The 15,260-nt window shown below is 51.9% G+C and overlaps 7 protein-coding genes across 7 annotated transcripts; 4 read left to right on the top strand and 3 right to left on the bottom strand.

Annotated features, from left to right (window-relative positions):
- Positions 1–61: 61 nt before the first annotated feature.
- PpBr36_00152 (uncharacterized protein) lies at positions 62–1,690 on the top strand (the record flags this gene model as incomplete). The annotated part of the gene is made up of 4 exons (XM_029887345.1): positions 62–136; positions 233–304; positions 409–894; positions 1,139–1,690. 4 exons carry the CDS (start codon positions 62–64, stop codon positions 1,688–1,690), a joined length of 1,185 nt encoding a protein of 394 aa, XP_029751038.1.
- Positions 1,691–2,530: 840 nt separating this feature from the next.
- On the top strand, positions 2,531–4,479 carry PpBr36_00151 (uncharacterized protein; the record flags this gene model as incomplete). The annotated part of the gene is made up of 5 exons (XM_029887344.1): positions 2,531–2,542; positions 2,936–2,994; positions 3,060–3,370; positions 3,429–3,932; positions 4,001–4,479. 5 exons carry the CDS (start codon positions 2,531–2,533, stop codon positions 4,477–4,479), a joined length of 1,365 nt encoding a protein of 454 aa, XP_029751037.1.
- A 1,062-nt stretch (positions 4,480–5,541) lies between these two features.
- Positions 5,542–7,359, bottom strand: PpBr36_00150 (uncharacterized protein; the record flags this gene model as incomplete). The annotated part of the gene is made up of 3 exons (XM_029887343.1): positions 5,542–7,131; positions 7,216–7,276; positions 7,349–7,359. 3 exons carry the CDS (start codon positions 7,357–7,359, stop codon positions 5,542–5,544), a joined length of 1,662 nt encoding a protein of 553 aa, XP_029751036.1.
- Positions 7,360–8,013: 654 nt separating this feature from the next.
- Positions 8,014–10,255, top strand: PpBr36_00149 (uncharacterized protein; the record flags this gene model as incomplete). Its single annotated transcript, XM_029887342.1, has 4 exons — positions 8,014–9,146; positions 9,210–9,279; positions 9,349–9,835; positions 9,905–10,255. Exons 1-4 carry the CDS (start codon positions 8,027–8,029, stop codon positions 10,253–10,255), a joined length of 2,028 nt encoding a protein of 675 aa, XP_029752158.1. The 5' UTR covers positions 8,014–8,026.
- A 798-nt stretch (positions 10,256–11,053) lies between these two features.
- PpBr36_00148 (uncharacterized protein) lies at positions 11,054–11,524 on the bottom strand (the record flags this gene model as incomplete). Its single annotated transcript, XM_029887341.1, has 3 exons — positions 11,054–11,163; positions 11,275–11,402; positions 11,517–11,524. The coding sequence occupies 3 exons, from the start codon at positions 11,522–11,524 to the stop codon at positions 11,054–11,056; spliced, it is 246 nt and encodes an 81-aa protein (XP_029752159.1).
- Positions 11,525–11,535: 11 nt separating this feature from the next.
- PpBr36_00147 (uncharacterized protein) lies at positions 11,536–11,922 on the bottom strand (the record flags this gene model as incomplete). The annotated part of the gene is made up of 2 exons (XM_029887340.1): positions 11,536–11,615; positions 11,814–11,922. 2 exons carry the CDS (start codon positions 11,920–11,922, stop codon positions 11,536–11,538), a joined length of 189 nt encoding a protein of 62 aa, XP_029752154.1.
- A 453-nt stretch (positions 11,923–12,375) lies between these two features.
- Positions 12,376–15,082, top strand: PpBr36_00146 (uncharacterized protein; the record flags this gene model as incomplete). The annotated part of the gene is made up of 7 exons (XM_029887339.1): positions 12,376–12,716; positions 12,870–13,035; positions 13,097–13,224; positions 13,287–13,490; positions 13,546–13,903; positions 13,992–14,862; positions 14,958–15,082. 7 exons carry the CDS (start codon positions 12,376–12,378, stop codon positions 15,080–15,082), a joined length of 2,193 nt encoding a protein of 730 aa, XP_029752155.1.
- Positions 15,083–15,260: the final 178 nt, after the last annotated feature.

The following is a 15,260-nucleotide window of genomic DNA, read 5'->3' as shown; positions in this document are numbered from 1 at the left end:
ACACACTCAAACCACCTTTATTTACCTCAGTACCCGTAATCATTCAAGAAAAGGCAAAAAGATGCCTCCCAAGAAGGCCAAGGAAGAAGAAAAGATCCTCCTGGGTCGTCCAGGGAACAATCTTAAAAGTGGCATCGTGAGCCAACCCCCGAGTCTGGATTTGCGCATTAATGCCACAAAAGAAACCAATTGAATAAAACCCCGTCGCAACAACGTCTGACTGTCGCAACAGGTCGGTCTTGCCAACGTCGGCAAGTCAACGCTGTTCCAAGCCATTACCAAGTGCAACTTGGGCAACCCCGCAGTACGTCACCAACGTCACCAACCCCTGATGCAGCCGGGGCTTGCATCTGCTGGGGATGCGCTCGCACCGCAACAACTGCACAGTAACTGATCCGGTACTACTAGAACTTCCCATATGCCACAATTGACCCAGAAGAGGCTCGCGTCATCGTCCCCGACGAGAGATACGATTGGCTGTGTGAAAAATACAACCCCAAGTCAAGAGTCCCGGCAAACTTGACGGTTTACGACATTGCTGGCTTGACGCGAGGCGCATCGACTGGTGCAGGCCTTGGAAACGCTTTCTTGTCGCACATTCGTGCTGTCGATGCCATTTTCCAGGTTGTCAGGTGCTTCGACGATGCTGAAATCATTCACGTCGAGGGTGATGTCAACCCCACTCGTGATCTGGACATCATTAGCGAAGAGCTGAGGTTGAAGGATATCGAGTTTGTCGAGAAGGCGCTCGAGAACCAGAAGAAGAAGACGCGCCAAGGTGGCCAAAGTCTTGAGCAGAAGAAGGCCAGGGAAGAGCAGGCCACGATTGAGAAGATCTTGGCGTGGCTCAAGGACGGCAAGGATGTCCGAAAGGGCAACTGGGGTCCCAAAGAGGTATGTCGACCCTTTTTTTTTCTGCCCCCCTTTCCTGAGTCCGAAGCGATCCAACCAACATTCTATGATGATCAAGGGTCCGTGACCCGATTTCTTAACCCAGCTCGTCGAACGTCCTCATAAATAACGCAGAGGACGTACTGAGAGAAACTTTATTCTGAGTTTTGTTGGCTACTGGATTGCTTCTGGAGTCCGTTGTGCTTGCTGATCCTATGGGTTTGCTAACACGCGAGAAATTTGTTAGGTCGAGGTTATCAACCCTCTGTTTCTACTGACTGCAAAGCCAGTGGTTTACCTGGTCAACCTCTCTGAGAAGGATTATATCCGGAAGAAGAACAAGCATCTGCCCAAGATTGCTGAGTGGATCAAGGAACACGCCACTGGCGACCCAATCATTCCCATCTCGGTATCTTTCGAGGAGCGCCTGACGCGATTCGAGACTGAGGCCGAGGCTCTTGAGGAGTGCAAGAACGTCGGGGCTGAATCGGCGCTTCCCAAGGTCATCATTCAGATGCGCAAGGCCCTCAACCTGGGAAGCTTCTTCACCACCGGTACCGACGAGGTCAGGCAGTGGACCATCCGGAACGGTACCAAGGCACCACAGGCCGCTGGTGTTATCCACGGTGACTTCGAAAAGACTTTCATCCAGTGTATTGTGTACAATTTTAATGTACTCAAGGAGCTGGGTGATGAGGCAGAGGTTAAGGCCAAGGGTAAGGTCATGACAAAAGGCAAAGACTACGTCGTAGAGGATGGAGACATCCTACTTATCAAGGCCGGTGCCGCCAAGGGCTGATAGTCTCGTCGAAGGCGCTTTTTAGCATTGAAATCTAGCCGCTGTCAGAATTTGGATGTAACTACCTTTAGCTAGTCTAGACGCTAATAGCGCCTACGATTAAATCGGTTGATGAGGCAGAACCGGGGGACATCACTCAATTACCGGAATTGATAAGTAGGCGTCAAGTAGATGAGTATCTAATACCCGAGCGCCCATAGCTTCGTATTAGATTGGTCTCCCCTCGGCCTTAGGCATCTTGAACTGGTCGGAAAACCCATTCATTCCGTGAATTGCAGGCTATCCTATCCCAAGCAGTCCAAGACAACGAGAGGTTGAGGTTTCCAGATAAGGTAGAGAGAGAGATGAACCGAGTCGCGGTGGATCTGGAGGTCAGGGCGAGCCACCGTTGGATGGGATGTCGTTACAGGGTATCAGCCTGCATCAGCTACCCCTGAATCGTGAACCAATCATATGCTTTGCTCAAGATGGGGAATTCCACTGGTACGTGAACTGTCGAGCGGTGAGGCAAGAGCAGGAGCTATGTCTCTGTTAGACACGAGGTACCTTTACGGCTATACGGCAAAGTAAATTACATCCCGAGTAACACTGACCCTGCGGGGGGAGACGCTGCCCCTCCTTTTCCAGGGAGCCCACAAATTGCCGGCTACAGCCTCTCCTACTCGACGAGACACACAAATCCCCAATCCGACTGCGAACAGCATCCCAGTTCTGCCGCTTCCTCCATAACTAGTTATCTAACGCAAACCACCAGTTGCTCTTCTCTTTGGACTGTTTCTCTGCGCTGAGCGTAGCATTGAATCCAAAATCATCGACTGAGAAAAGTGCCTAGCATCCACAATGAAAGGCGAGGTAGGTGTTTCTTTTTCTAGCTTCTTGCCCTGTGTTTCGTTTGCTCGCAACATTTACTCTCTTGTGCGAAGCCCGTTGGCAGAGTGGCGGTCTACTAAGACTCCATGATACCTTTGCCTCGTGGGCGTATCGCTATCTATATCGAAAATCTTTTTTCAAGCCAACGCTTTTCAATGGCGGTAGTGGGAGGAAAAGAGCTTTCGTTTCACGCTGGCGATCTCTGCGCCCAGATCTAGTTTTGGATACAATCATCTCTCCACTACTCGTTCTAGGCTATCCTGCCGGTGTCGGAGTGATGAACAGACCAGAATGGGCCAGCAAGAACGACTGCTTTGCCAGCACAGTCGTAGAATATAACTTTTATCACTGACTGTGCTTTCACTGCCTGTATAGGTCCTTCACCTTCACCTCGGCCAGGCTGGTACCCAGCTCGGTAACAGTGCCTGGGAACTGTAAGAGAGACCAGACCTCTGACGCGCCCACCGCGAGACTCGCTTTGCTAATTCCCATGCTGCAGCTACCTTCTCGAGCACGGCCTAGGCCAGGACGGTAGACCCGACCCCAACATCAAGGACGTTGCCGATGGTGGCTCGTACGAGACGTTCTTCACCGAAACTAGCAATGGCAAATACGTTCCGCGCTCGCTCTTTGTCGATTTGGACCCGTCGCCCATCGACGAGATCAGGACTGGCAGCTACCGTTCGCTCTTCCACCCCGAGTTGCTGATCAGTGGAAAGGAGGATGCGGCCAACAATTACGCTCGTGGCCACTACACTATTGGCAAGGAGATGGTCGACAACGTCATTGAGCGCATCCGTCGCGTTGCTGGTAAGATGATATATAATCCCGAACATGGCGGGGGATAGCCTTTGACAAATTTCTCCAGACAACTGCCATTCCCTTCAGGGTTTCTTGATCTTCCACTCTTTCGGCGGTGGCACTGGTTCGGGTTTTGGTGCTCTGCTCCTCGAGAGGCTATCCACCGAGTACGGCAAGAAGTGCAAGCTTGAGTTCGCCGTATATCCTGCCCCACGAGTCTCTACAGCAGTTGTTGAGCCGTACAACGCCGTACTTTCGACGCACAGCACCATTGAGAACTCCGACTGTACATTCCTCGTCGACAACGAGGCTGTCTACGACATCTGCCGCAGGAACCTCGATATTCCCCGCCCAAGCTACGAGCACCTGAACCGTCTGATTGCCCAGGTCGTCAGCTCCATCACCTCGTCTCTGCGCTTCGACGGTGCCCTCAACGTCGATCTGAACGAGTTCCAGACCAACCTCGTGCCCTACCCCCGTATCCACTACCCCCTGATTAGCTACGCCCCTGTTATCTCGGCTAAAAAGAGCTCACACGAGAGCTTTAAGATCCATGATCTTACCTTCCAGTGTAAGTGCATGTTTATGCGGGTATATATGTGCTCGAAACGGCTGGATTATTGACGATTCTCCATTTAGGTTTCGAGCCCAACAACCAGATGGTTGTTTGCGACCCCAGGAATGGCAAGTACATGGCTGTGGCTCTGCTGTACCGTGGTGACGCCGTTCCTCGTGACACCAATGCCGCTGTGGCTGCCCTCAAGGCCAAGGCATCGTTCAACCTGGTTGAATGGTGCCCTACCGGCTTCAAGATCGGCATCAACTACCAGAAGCCGGTTGCTGTTCCCGTTCCGGATGGTGACGGTGGTCTTGCCGCTGTGGATCGCTCCGTCTCCATGTTGTCCAACACCACTGCCATCGCCGAGGCCTGGTCTCGTTTGGACTACAAGTTTGACCTTATGTACAGCAAGCGTGCCTTTGTACACTGGTATGTCGGTGAGGGTATGGAGGAGGGTGAGTTCAGCGAGGCCCGTGAGGATCTTGCGGCTCTCGAGAAGGACTACGAGGAGGTTGCCGCCGACTCGTTTGAGCCAGAGGAGGGTGATGCCGAGTACTAGATTATGTAATCTGCGCATGGTGTCTGGCTTGTTATGAACCCCTTTAATATGTCAGTTGACCTGCAGGCTACTTCATGAGTGCTTGGTGGTTTCGATGTCGGATTTTTTTCACTGCGAAAGAAAAAGCCCTTATTAGTGCTGCGTCTCATTGGGTTCTGAAAGACTGGCACCTGGATTTGTTAGAGCTGACTGACTTATTTCTATTGTTGATTACATTGGAGGTTTTTTTCATGGTGTTTATCATTCATAGCCCCAAAGGAAGATACCAGTATGGAGTTTTCTTTTCCTACCCAGTCGTATATCGTTCTGACGAGTGCTTCTACGGATGACTTCATCGTGATAATGAACTTGGAGGAATTGTATGAATGAGACTGGTCACGATCAAGCCTCTACTGACCTAAACAAGGTCAACAGATTGAACGGCTAAGGGCAAAGAAAAAAAAGAGAGAGAGAGAGAGAGAGAGAGAGAGAGAGAGAGAGAGAGAGAGAGAGAGAGAGAGAGAGAGAGAACTACAGTTCGGGATGTAACTTTCATTGGAGAAGGTTCCTCATACTTGCTGTAGCTGGACGTATGTTGGAGAACATTGAATTTGTCCTTGGTACCGATACAGAGATCCAGCACATGGCGCTTCGACACCTATCATACGCTCCATTACATGCCTACTTTATGGAACACTATCACCGCACAATGTTACTTCAGTAGACCGAATCAGCAAGCTGGAGAGGCATGCAAACAAGGCCCGCGGTCAACTGCAGTATGACCACGACACGGAGCAAGATCCTTGAGCGTCTTCAATATGTACAATGACCAAGTCGATCTGAAGATGTGACAAAACATTGAATGAGGTTGAACTCATGGGGTATACCATACAATCATTGGCCCATATGCATCAAGTGGGAGCTGACAGACAACGGATTTGTTTTGAGGTAGGGCGTATTAGTAATTTCACGTAACCTTCATGTAGCCTGTCTGCCCTTCATCTATTCTAAACAATCAGTATCTTGGACTCAGGATGCAAGTGCGAGAAGGCCCTTTATTCTCGTACTGAGTAAACTTCTTTTTTATGTCGATCCTTTCGACTTCCAGTTAGCGGCTCTGGTGGCGCGCCGCTTTTGGTTCCCCGAGATTGGCCTCTTTGATTTCTTGACTTTGCTCCCCTTGAACTTCAGATCCTTTGGTTTCCCGTCTTTGGCACTCGCGCGGTGTCCTTCAAAGATGATTTCCTCGGGAGACTTAAAGGCCGAGTCGACTGGAGTAGCGCCAGCCGCCGCTTTGCCCTTTTCAAAACGTGGCTTATTAAAGCCACCGAGACGTGCAGCTGCAGAGCGACCAAGGAGCTTGCTGGCTCTGCCGGCGCCAGTCTTTTCCTCAACCGTAACCTTCCTCACATACTTTGTGCTCTTGGGCTTGCCTGCATTCGAGAGCGCTGATGCCCTTGCCTGTTCCGCACGCTCCATCGCGCGGGCCGTCTTGTGCGGCGCCTTACACCTGGTCACGCGCAGGGCACGTGGAAGTAGTGGCGGGAACTTCTTGCCGTCGAGAAGGAGTGCCGCCTCAACCGAGTTGGCATCGTAGAATTGCACATAAGCAATGCCCTTGCCGACTCGTGTTACACCGTCACGCACAACCCGTACATTTTCCACTTTGCCAGCAGACTTGCCGAACGTTCGCCAAAGACCTTCCTCGACGTCCATGGGGACCTTGGTCCGCTTGCGCTTCTCTTCCTTTTGTTTGCCGTCCTCATCGACCGTGACGTTCACCACAGTCTCATCGTCCACAAAGCCCAGATTTCCCACAAAAACACATCTTCGGTGATCAACGGGAGCTGGATGCGCAACGCTGTCGGTTCTAAGATGCCTGTCGAGCACTATGGTGCCGTTCAGCTTGGTCACCGCGGCGCGAGCGCCAGCAGCGTCCGAGTAAACGACGTAGGCATTCGCGGACTTCGTCGTGGCGTCCATGACGGCCTCGGTGATGACAGCGGCTCGCTTCGGCATGGCGGCAGTAGCGACTGGAACAGAGCGGAAGCGTAGAGACTCAATCGTCTGGGGCGGCTTAGCATCCTTGTCCAAAACGGATGCGAGATGAGCCATAAGCTGTTTCTTTGCCGACTTGGATGTGATGGCCTCCGTGCTAACGTTGGAAAGGAAAACAGTCCTTCCCGCCTTGTCCAACTCCGACTTGTCGTTATCCATAAGCAGAGACTCGTGGATCAGACCACTGGGCGCGCCAGTACTGTCTTTGGTGCTCTCACTGCGCTCTTTCTTGGAGCGCTTGCTCCGGTTTTTCTCCTCGTCCTCCTCGGCGGCAACTTTCTGAAAATACTTGGTCTCCAGGTCGTCGTGTGCGTCAGCCTGTTTCCTTTTTCTTTTCCTGTTGTTTTCTGAGCTGTCCAGTAATGTAGACGCAGCCGCCGCCTTTGCAGCTGGTTCTGAGCTGTGTGCCTGCTCATTATCGTCATCATCTTCGTCCTCTTCTTCAACCGAGTCTTCTCCAATTGAAGCATTCGAATCCAGGTCTTGATCAAGCTCGCTCAATTCCTCATCGTCAACCTGAGTTTCACTCTCGTCAAGGTCATCGTCGCCAGACTTGTCATCTGGCGACAACGGTTCAGTATATCTTGGCTTTTTTGAAGGTTGAACTGGACCGGACTATGGTAGAGAAGCGGTTAAGCGGTAAGCGACGGTGCTATAGTAGTCGTGTAAGACTGCATGTCATGGGAGCAGGGCACTTACACTTGATGCGAACAAAGCATCGAGAGTGGGGTCAATGGCGGCGGACGTGCCGAAAAGGGATCTAGAGAGAGAAGGTTGATTAGCTGAAGGCTTTTTCCAATTATGGTATCCAGATCGTGACAAGATCGCATACTTTTTTGGCATTGTGTTATGCTTTGATGTCCAGTTTTGACACCTTGGTTGCTGTATTGGGAATCACGACGTGCAATTGTTGACCGCGTTTCATGTACAAAAAAAAAAAAAATTAAGAGCGGCCGGCATGCAGCTCCTGCACGCTTGTTGCCCGCTTGAACAAAGCTGGTGTGGGGTGGCTTCAGGGAAAATTCCACCCGCAGCGAGCTCGGCTTTAGTTCTGCCATCAGTCACCGCCCAGTATGATGTGAGTGCGGTGCGGGTTTGGCAGCCGACCAAAAGTGCCCAAGTCTGTCATGAGCAAGGAAGGGAAAGCGGGCAACCCGTCGCGAGAGGTCCGCTCTTCTCCTCTTGTTGTCCCAGTTCCGTCTTTTGCGCTGCCACCACCCGCAACCCTTCCATACTTCGGTTCACCACTGCACGATTATAATGTGAAGTGAAATTAATCCCGTGGCCTCGAGACTTCTTTTTTTTCTGTGATTTTCTCCTTATCCACAAATCTTCCAAGCATCCTTTCTTTTGCCCCGAAGCAAGCCCGTCGTCACAGCTCGCGGTCGCTGGCTTGTCAACATCGTCCCTCCGGTTTTGCCTACGTACTACTACAACCCAGACGGTGCCATCTCGACACAACACCAATTCTCCTAGACACCCAAACGGCTAAATCGCGAGCTTCAACTCAATGGCTGCAAGCGACGCAGCCGTCGCCACCCTCCCGGCGTCGAGCCCCCTTGTCTCGGCCCTGCATGAGGGCAGCGCGAGTAACATGTCCAGCCCTCTCAGTGACGTCGAGGACAAGGATGGAGATGACGACCTCATGGAGCAGTTGATGCGTAAGAACGTCACTAGCATAGGACATAGCGAGAGAGAAACCCCTGCGCAATCTGAACACGACGATAGCGTCGCCGACGACGACGACGAATCTAACCTCTCCGAAGTCGACATTAACGACTCCGAGGCCGAGACGGAGCGCCTTCACGATAGCCCCTCCAAAATGAAAGAATTTGGCGGGTCGACCACTCCCAAAGCCGACCGTGCGGGCAAGAGGTTTCTCAACACAAGAGAGCGTGACTTCCAATTCAGCCCGAGCAAGCTCAAGCAACAGACAAGAGCTGGCGGGGTCAGTGACCAAGAGAACGATGCTGCGTCGGACTCCGATAAAGACCAGAGCGACAGCGATCTCTCAACGCCATCCGGTCACAGCAAAGATGCCCTTGGCTCTCCCCATGATGACAAACACAATACCACCGTCGATAGCGGCCCTGTATCTGCAGATACAAGCACTACATCTTCGTTGGACACAAGAAAACGCAAACGATCGCCCGCGACGGAGACAGTCGAGCCAGACCAGCCGGCAAAGAAGCGCGTCGGATCCGTTGCGCCAGCTGCGGATGCGAGCGATGACCTAACCATCCGCCGTAGTACGGCTGAGGCTACCCCGACAAACACGCACAACGGTGATCAATCTGAGGAGGATGTGCCCTCTGGCGATCATAAGAATCACCAAAAGACATCAGCTCAAGATGCAAACGGCACCGTGGCGCGACAGCAACCAAGCCCGGGCAGATCGAAGCGCAGTGCCTCAAGGAAGGAAAAGCAAATGCGCGCCGGAGATGATCGCGATGCAGAGCCTGCTACTGTTTCGCTCCACGAGATACCCGCTCCTACTACGGAGGGCGAACTTCCTACAACTGAGGAACATGTTGAGGCTGAAGCCGATGTAGATGTCGAGCCCGGCGATGGAGACGGTGATGTGGAGTGTGATCAGGATGCGGAAGCATTACATAAGGACGAGGAAGAGAGTAAGCTTGAGGGCATTGCCTTTCATGCTCGGCGTACGGGGGAAAAGCTAACTCACGTCTCAGTGGAACGAAAAAAGGCTGCACAGGAGTTCATACTAGGACTTGAAAAGTCGTTTGCAGAGTTCAGAGACCAGTAAGTACGGGTGCAAAACTCGAGGTTCCTCCAATGTCTGTTGGGCGAGTTCTGACTCAGTCAATGCAGGTATTACGAAGAGCGCCTGCGACTACTGAATGAGGAGGAGGCTATGCTTATGGCCCCTGAGCCAACACACCCTGATTACTTGGCCATGATGCGCTGTGTCGATGCACGCCGCGACGACAAAATGCGAATAATCGAGGCCGAGTACAGACTAAACCAGGAGTCTCTCCAACGGTGGGCTGTCGCGGGCAGATCACAGATCATGTCGCAATATTATCAAGACGTGCGTAAGACACGCGAACAGGTACTCGAAGAACTCGGCGACGAGTGGTACAGGATACAACAACAGAGGCGCTGCCATGCCAATAAGGTTGCCGATTTCACGCTACGCTATCCAGAGTCAAGAGCCAAGGCCGTCAAACAAGTCACGGCGTACAACAAGGAGGTTTCCGTTTTGTCCGAAATAGCAAGACACAAGGGCTTTCCAGGCGCGCCTCGGATATCCGGTGCAAGTTTCTCAGAGATCCAGGACGACTTGAATGAGATCAAGGTAAGTTGCGGCGCCTACAAGGGTTGAAAAGCAGCTTTAGCCCATCCTGACTTCACTCGAATTCGCCAGCAAGCAAAGAGGGAGAGCAGCCACCACGCTGGAGCAGTGTCGGCAACCTTTCAAGACTACGGCGCTATTCCGAATGAAAGGATATTAGGCCCTGCGGGAGAGGAGTTCCTCAAGCAGACACCATGGGCAAACCCTAACCATCCGTCGCACCAGCAGCAGTCTCGGCCACGTGAGCAAGCTACGGCCAAGGAGGCCAACGGAAACAGCCCACACTACCAATCAGGGCCTTCTGGTGGTCGCAACAGCCACAACACAAGACGAGCTCAGATCGGACATGGTTCGTCGGCAATCAATGGGACCTCAGCGATGTCTTCAAGTCTGCTGAAGTCTGGGATGATGGCGATCAAATAAACGCCTTCCCGGGTTTGTGCCTATGCTCTTGAGGAGCTGCTGCAAGTTGGCGGTGTGATACCTGCCAACACTCCCCAAAAGCTCTCAACTCTCATTTTACGTCGATTCTGGCATTGTCCGATGGAGTTTAGTCTCGTTACAGGCGCCACTCGGCGCGGTCTATGGGTAGACGCATTGATACAGGGGTACATCTTGGCTTGGGTTGTGGCGTTAGGAGACTTTGGTGTTATGCTTTTTTTTTTTTTTGTGTGTGTGTGTCTTGGTTCTTTCTTTGGGCTGGGTTAATTTCTTTTGCTTCTCAGTATAATACCCACACAGCATCCTTTTCCTGGCTACTCAACCACAGTAGACCGAGAGTTGGCCTCGTGTATATGATATAGCCTTTAGAAACTTTATACGGCAGAACAGAGCTGGATTATTTTGTTGGCATGCCAAGAGAGACGTCATTTTCCATGCCGGCGACGCGAAAGAGCCCGCGAATACATGTGCCTATTTTTGTATCAGATCGATTCCCTGGCCTCTCTGTATTTTGGTCGATGATTCAAAGCAGACGAACAAAGTCACTCCGTATAAGATGGGCGTTTACGGTGTACGGGCTTAATACTCTTCTCAAAGATAAACTGTAATCATGCCAAGATGGAAAGTAGGTTTGCATTTTTTTTTTTAATTCATCTATGATAACGAAGCTGGAGCTGGGTATTTGTGTTTCAAAGTACATTCATAAGTACACCTGGAAAGATAGCACACCGGGCCTCGTGCCCTCTCACTCGCCCCGCCATTCATCAAACAAGGCACACATCATGACGAAGATGGCTGCTGGATTTTGATGTTTGACGGTTGCCTCGGGGTCTCGGGCACCTTGACGTCCTCGAACTCGTCTTGACCGATGGCGTGAATTGTGTAGGCGTCTGAATAGGAAACCCAGAATGGTAATAATGTGAGTTAGTAATTAGGCACGTGTGACCGAAAAGGGGAGCGCATGTAGGCTACCAAGAACAAGGGTAACAGGGTTTACTGACAAATTCCGGCCGTGAAAGCGGCGAGCGCAATGCCGGCAACGGCGTTCTTGAAAAGGTACGGGCGACGAGCGCGGACCAGGGCTGGGTTTTGCCGATAGCGGCGGTCGTAGTAGCCTTCGCCTTGGAATCTGGAGGGTTGCGGCAGGTCGAGGGGTCAGCAAGTCATGGTCGTGGGTTCTGGGCGTGCGAGCGATGTGTACAGAGCGGGCAGAAAGGTCGCTTTTGGTGTTGCAATTGCTTACCCTGCCATTGAAACTGCTATTAATGCGTATGCGCAAGAGTGAAAGAAAGACAGTGAGATAGGAGGGTGGCGAAGGTGCTCGTGGTGAGTGTGTTCGTGTCTGAGATTCTTGGGATCGCTGGATGATTTGAATCAAAAGAGCTCGAGGTTCGATATCGTCAATCGCGTGGACGCCAAGTGTAGAACTGGCTGGCAATGGATTGTAGCGCGCCGCAGTGCTGCGGTACCGGTACATGTTCGCCGCGGGGGTGCGGCTCTACCCTAAAGTACCGACTACTTGGGGCCCATGTCCAGGGTCCCACCTGGGAAAGCTCCTTGGTTCTGCCGACAATTTTGAGCCGCAGGACCAGGTAGCTCTTGCGATTGAGAAGCGCGCTGAGCGCAATTGACGTCGACACTTCGTACATCAACAATACCAATTTCGTCGGCCAACAGAGGGGGGCATCAATCGGAAATCTGCATACTGTTGGATTTGTGAACACTCACTGCGCATGACAGTAGTAGACTGGGCTTCTCCGCTACAAATCCTGTCTTTGTTCTCTGGTCGCGAGCTCACGTGGAAATTTGAATGCTTCACTGCGACGCCTTCGTTAGCTTGCAATTGACGCGACCAACCTCCTACACACAAAAGGAAGGCGTCATCATCTACTTACAGCGACCGTGAGAGGCCCGGCATTTATCCTACGCGCTCGCTGGACAGCAATTTCGACAAAAATCTCGAATCTCGAGGGCTCTTTTCCATCATATGGGAAACCGGGCTCATTTGAATAGGGTCAATCTTTTTGCGTAGCTAGCTGGTCTGATTTAGGCTCTGGAGCTGTTTTCGCGCAGCCCAACACCTGCTCCATTGGCCAGCCGTCATGGCTTCGGCGGCTCAGTCTCCCATAGCGGAGCAGATCCGGCAGCTCAATGACGCTCGCAAGCATGTGCTCCTCGACGTCAAGCTCTATTCGTCCATCGTGCAGGGGATCCTACCCATAATAGGTTCCAAGTCGGCGCCAGAACTTAGGAGATGGGGTGCCGACTTTCTTGCCGAGTCGTTTGCGACGCCATCGCTGCCGTCCCGTGACAAGGAGACAATGAGTCTCATGGTCTTGGAGACGCTGAGAGCCTGGGCTGAGAACCCAAGCGAGGACCCTTATGTCGTGAGGAGCGCCATTCAGACCGCAGCTAGTATCTATCCTCTAGTAGTTAGATGGATGTATGTGCCTTCTTCGCCCCCCCAAACGGTGCCCTTTTATCCTGCCCTCTCGCAGTCCAGACATCCATCATCTGTTGTACGCTCCAAAGTCGGTCGTCATGGCCATAGATGCGATTTCGCTAACCATATACACCCACCCAAAAAAAAAAAAAGCATCAACAACTCCTACGACACCACAACATGGGAGCGAATAACTGCCATCAAGTCGAGGATATTCCAACTGTGGAATGGAGAGACTCCAAGCATCAAGATCTGCTGTGTCAAATTTGCTCAGCGCGTTGTGCTTGCCCAGACCGTTTCCATTAATGGCGAGTTCAAAGTGAGTTTCTGACTCTGACATGCGATAGAAGCTGTTCCCTTGCTTACGATTGCATGTCTAGCGTGATGGTCTTGACATTTCTCTGTCAAACATCCCACAGAGCCACCCGGTCCTTGACCCCAGGAATCTGGAAGCGGAGGCTATTGGTCTGCTGGACAGAATGCTTGGAGTCTTACAAGATAACAGCAGGTATGAAAGCCCATGCTACTTGAATGTTTTACAAGACTGACCCCTGATCTGTTGTTGTACAGCGATGCACTTGTTGTCGATGCTACCCTGAACTGTCTCGCGATCCTGATCCGTACGAGACCAGCAACCTCGAACCGGATCTTGAATGCGGTTTTGAACTTCAATCCCCTGAAGTTAGCGAACTCGCCCATGACACCCAAAACCCGTGTTCTTGTCAAGTCAATGGAAAAGACAACGAGGATGTTGCTCATGCATCTCATACGACGGTAAGTACCAGGGCGCGACCAAGGTTGTTCCATCATCATCCTAACAGTTAAGCAGTGATCCGCAAAACCCAATGAACCCCCGCATCCAGCAACACGTCGAACGACTTGCCCGCTCACGTGCCGATATCTTTGACGACAATGCTGGGCGAAAACGAGCCTTGGCTGAACAGCAGGCCGCTGCCTTGGGAGATGCTAAGCGACAGAGGCTTGCCTCAGGCGCTGTCGTTGTTCCTCTGCAGGAGGTTCCGCCATTGCCACCGGGTCCAACAACTTTGGCCGCTATTTTCACATTGACAAACACGCCTGGCCTTCAGTCCTTCGATGTCTCTGTGGTTCCTGCCGACTTGACTGCGAAGATTTGTGTCTCAACACTGGCTAGGATAGACCAACAGTTGCTAGATCGCGGTGTCAATGTGAGTGGTTGGCTTTTTCTTTCACCTCAGTTATCAAGCTACCAAACAAAAATCATGCGTTTCAGTCCTAACCTGGTTCCTTCCTCAGGGTGTACGGGATCGGTTGAAAGCCCTTGAAGCGGCTGCAGCGCAACCTGCAGTTATCAATCCCGCTACAGCTCCACTGGGAGTTGACGATGACGATGACGATGACTACGAGCCTGACTACTATGCCGCAGAGGATGCAGAGCAAATACTCAACAAACAGGACGGTCCTTCCCGCCAAGAAGAGGCCGAGAAGATGGAGGCTGCATCCTTGGCCCTCGGGGCATACAAGCTGCCTGCTCCGCCAGTCTTGCGACCAGAAGAAGCCTCGAACGCTGGTCGGGGAATTGTCACAAATGTCTTGGGCATGACGAAGCAGCTTGAGGAGTCGGGTTCCAAGAGAACCAAGGCAGGAATTAACAGACTAGCAGCCAGCTTCTACGATCGTGAATCTTGGATCACAGTGATTACTCGATTGGCCACCCGCTCTTCGTCTGCACTCGAGAAGACCACAATCAAGGAAGAGGACGGTACAACTCAGGTTCTCGGTGACAAAGTGCGCGAGGCCCTTTACAACTACGTGCTAGAGGACTTCCGAAAACGGATTGATGTGGCCATCTCATGGTTGTCCGAAGAATGGTACAACGATCAGCTGCAGAAGAGGATGGCAAGTGATGCGCCTCTGCATTACGACAAGGTCGCATTGCGACTCGTGGATGGCATTACCCCATATCTGCACGCACAAGACAAGGTGCTGACACGGTTCCTGGGCGAGATACCCGAGGTGAACCCGGCGATTCTCAAGCGCGTCGAGGGTATGTGCAGAGACCCATCGCTGGCAAGTCTGGCCCTGACGAGTCTGGTGTATTTGGTCATGATGAGACCGCCGGCCAAGGAGATGGCACTAGATGCGATGCAGGGTATCTGGACGGAGTGTAAGTGTAACCCTATTTTCTCTATCTTGTCTTAGCGTCTGAAAAATTTGGGTGACGTTATTTACTAACTGGATGACATCTACGCACCACTTCAGACGAGGAAGCTCGGCCACTAGCAACCAAATTCCTAACACGCTGGAGAAAGGCGTTCTTGGAGGCCAACGCCGTAGCTGGACAAGCTGGTCAGCCAGTGGCCCCACCAGCGGTGCTTGCCAGTTAGGGGATTGTGTTTTTACTGTTTTTTTTATTTCTTTCTTTTTTTCCTGGAGTATCAATAAGGCATCTTGGGCCAGCAGGCTACAGTTATACACTTTTCTTAGGGCGTGTATGATATATCATATTGCTGGACTAAAAGACAAACGAGAAGTTTTGGAGGGGGACGTGTGAGATTAAGATCT

Source organism: Pyricularia pennisetigena, chromosome 2 (genome assembly GCF_004337985.1).
Source record: "Pyricularia pennisetigena strain Br36 chromosome 2, whole genome shotgun sequence".
NCBI lineage: Eukaryota > Fungi > Ascomycota > Sordariomycetes > Magnaporthales > Pyriculariaceae > Pyricularia > Pyricularia pennisetigena.
The sequence above is the reverse complement of the archived record's forward strand: the minus strand, read 5'-3'. Positions and strand labels throughout refer to the sequence as shown.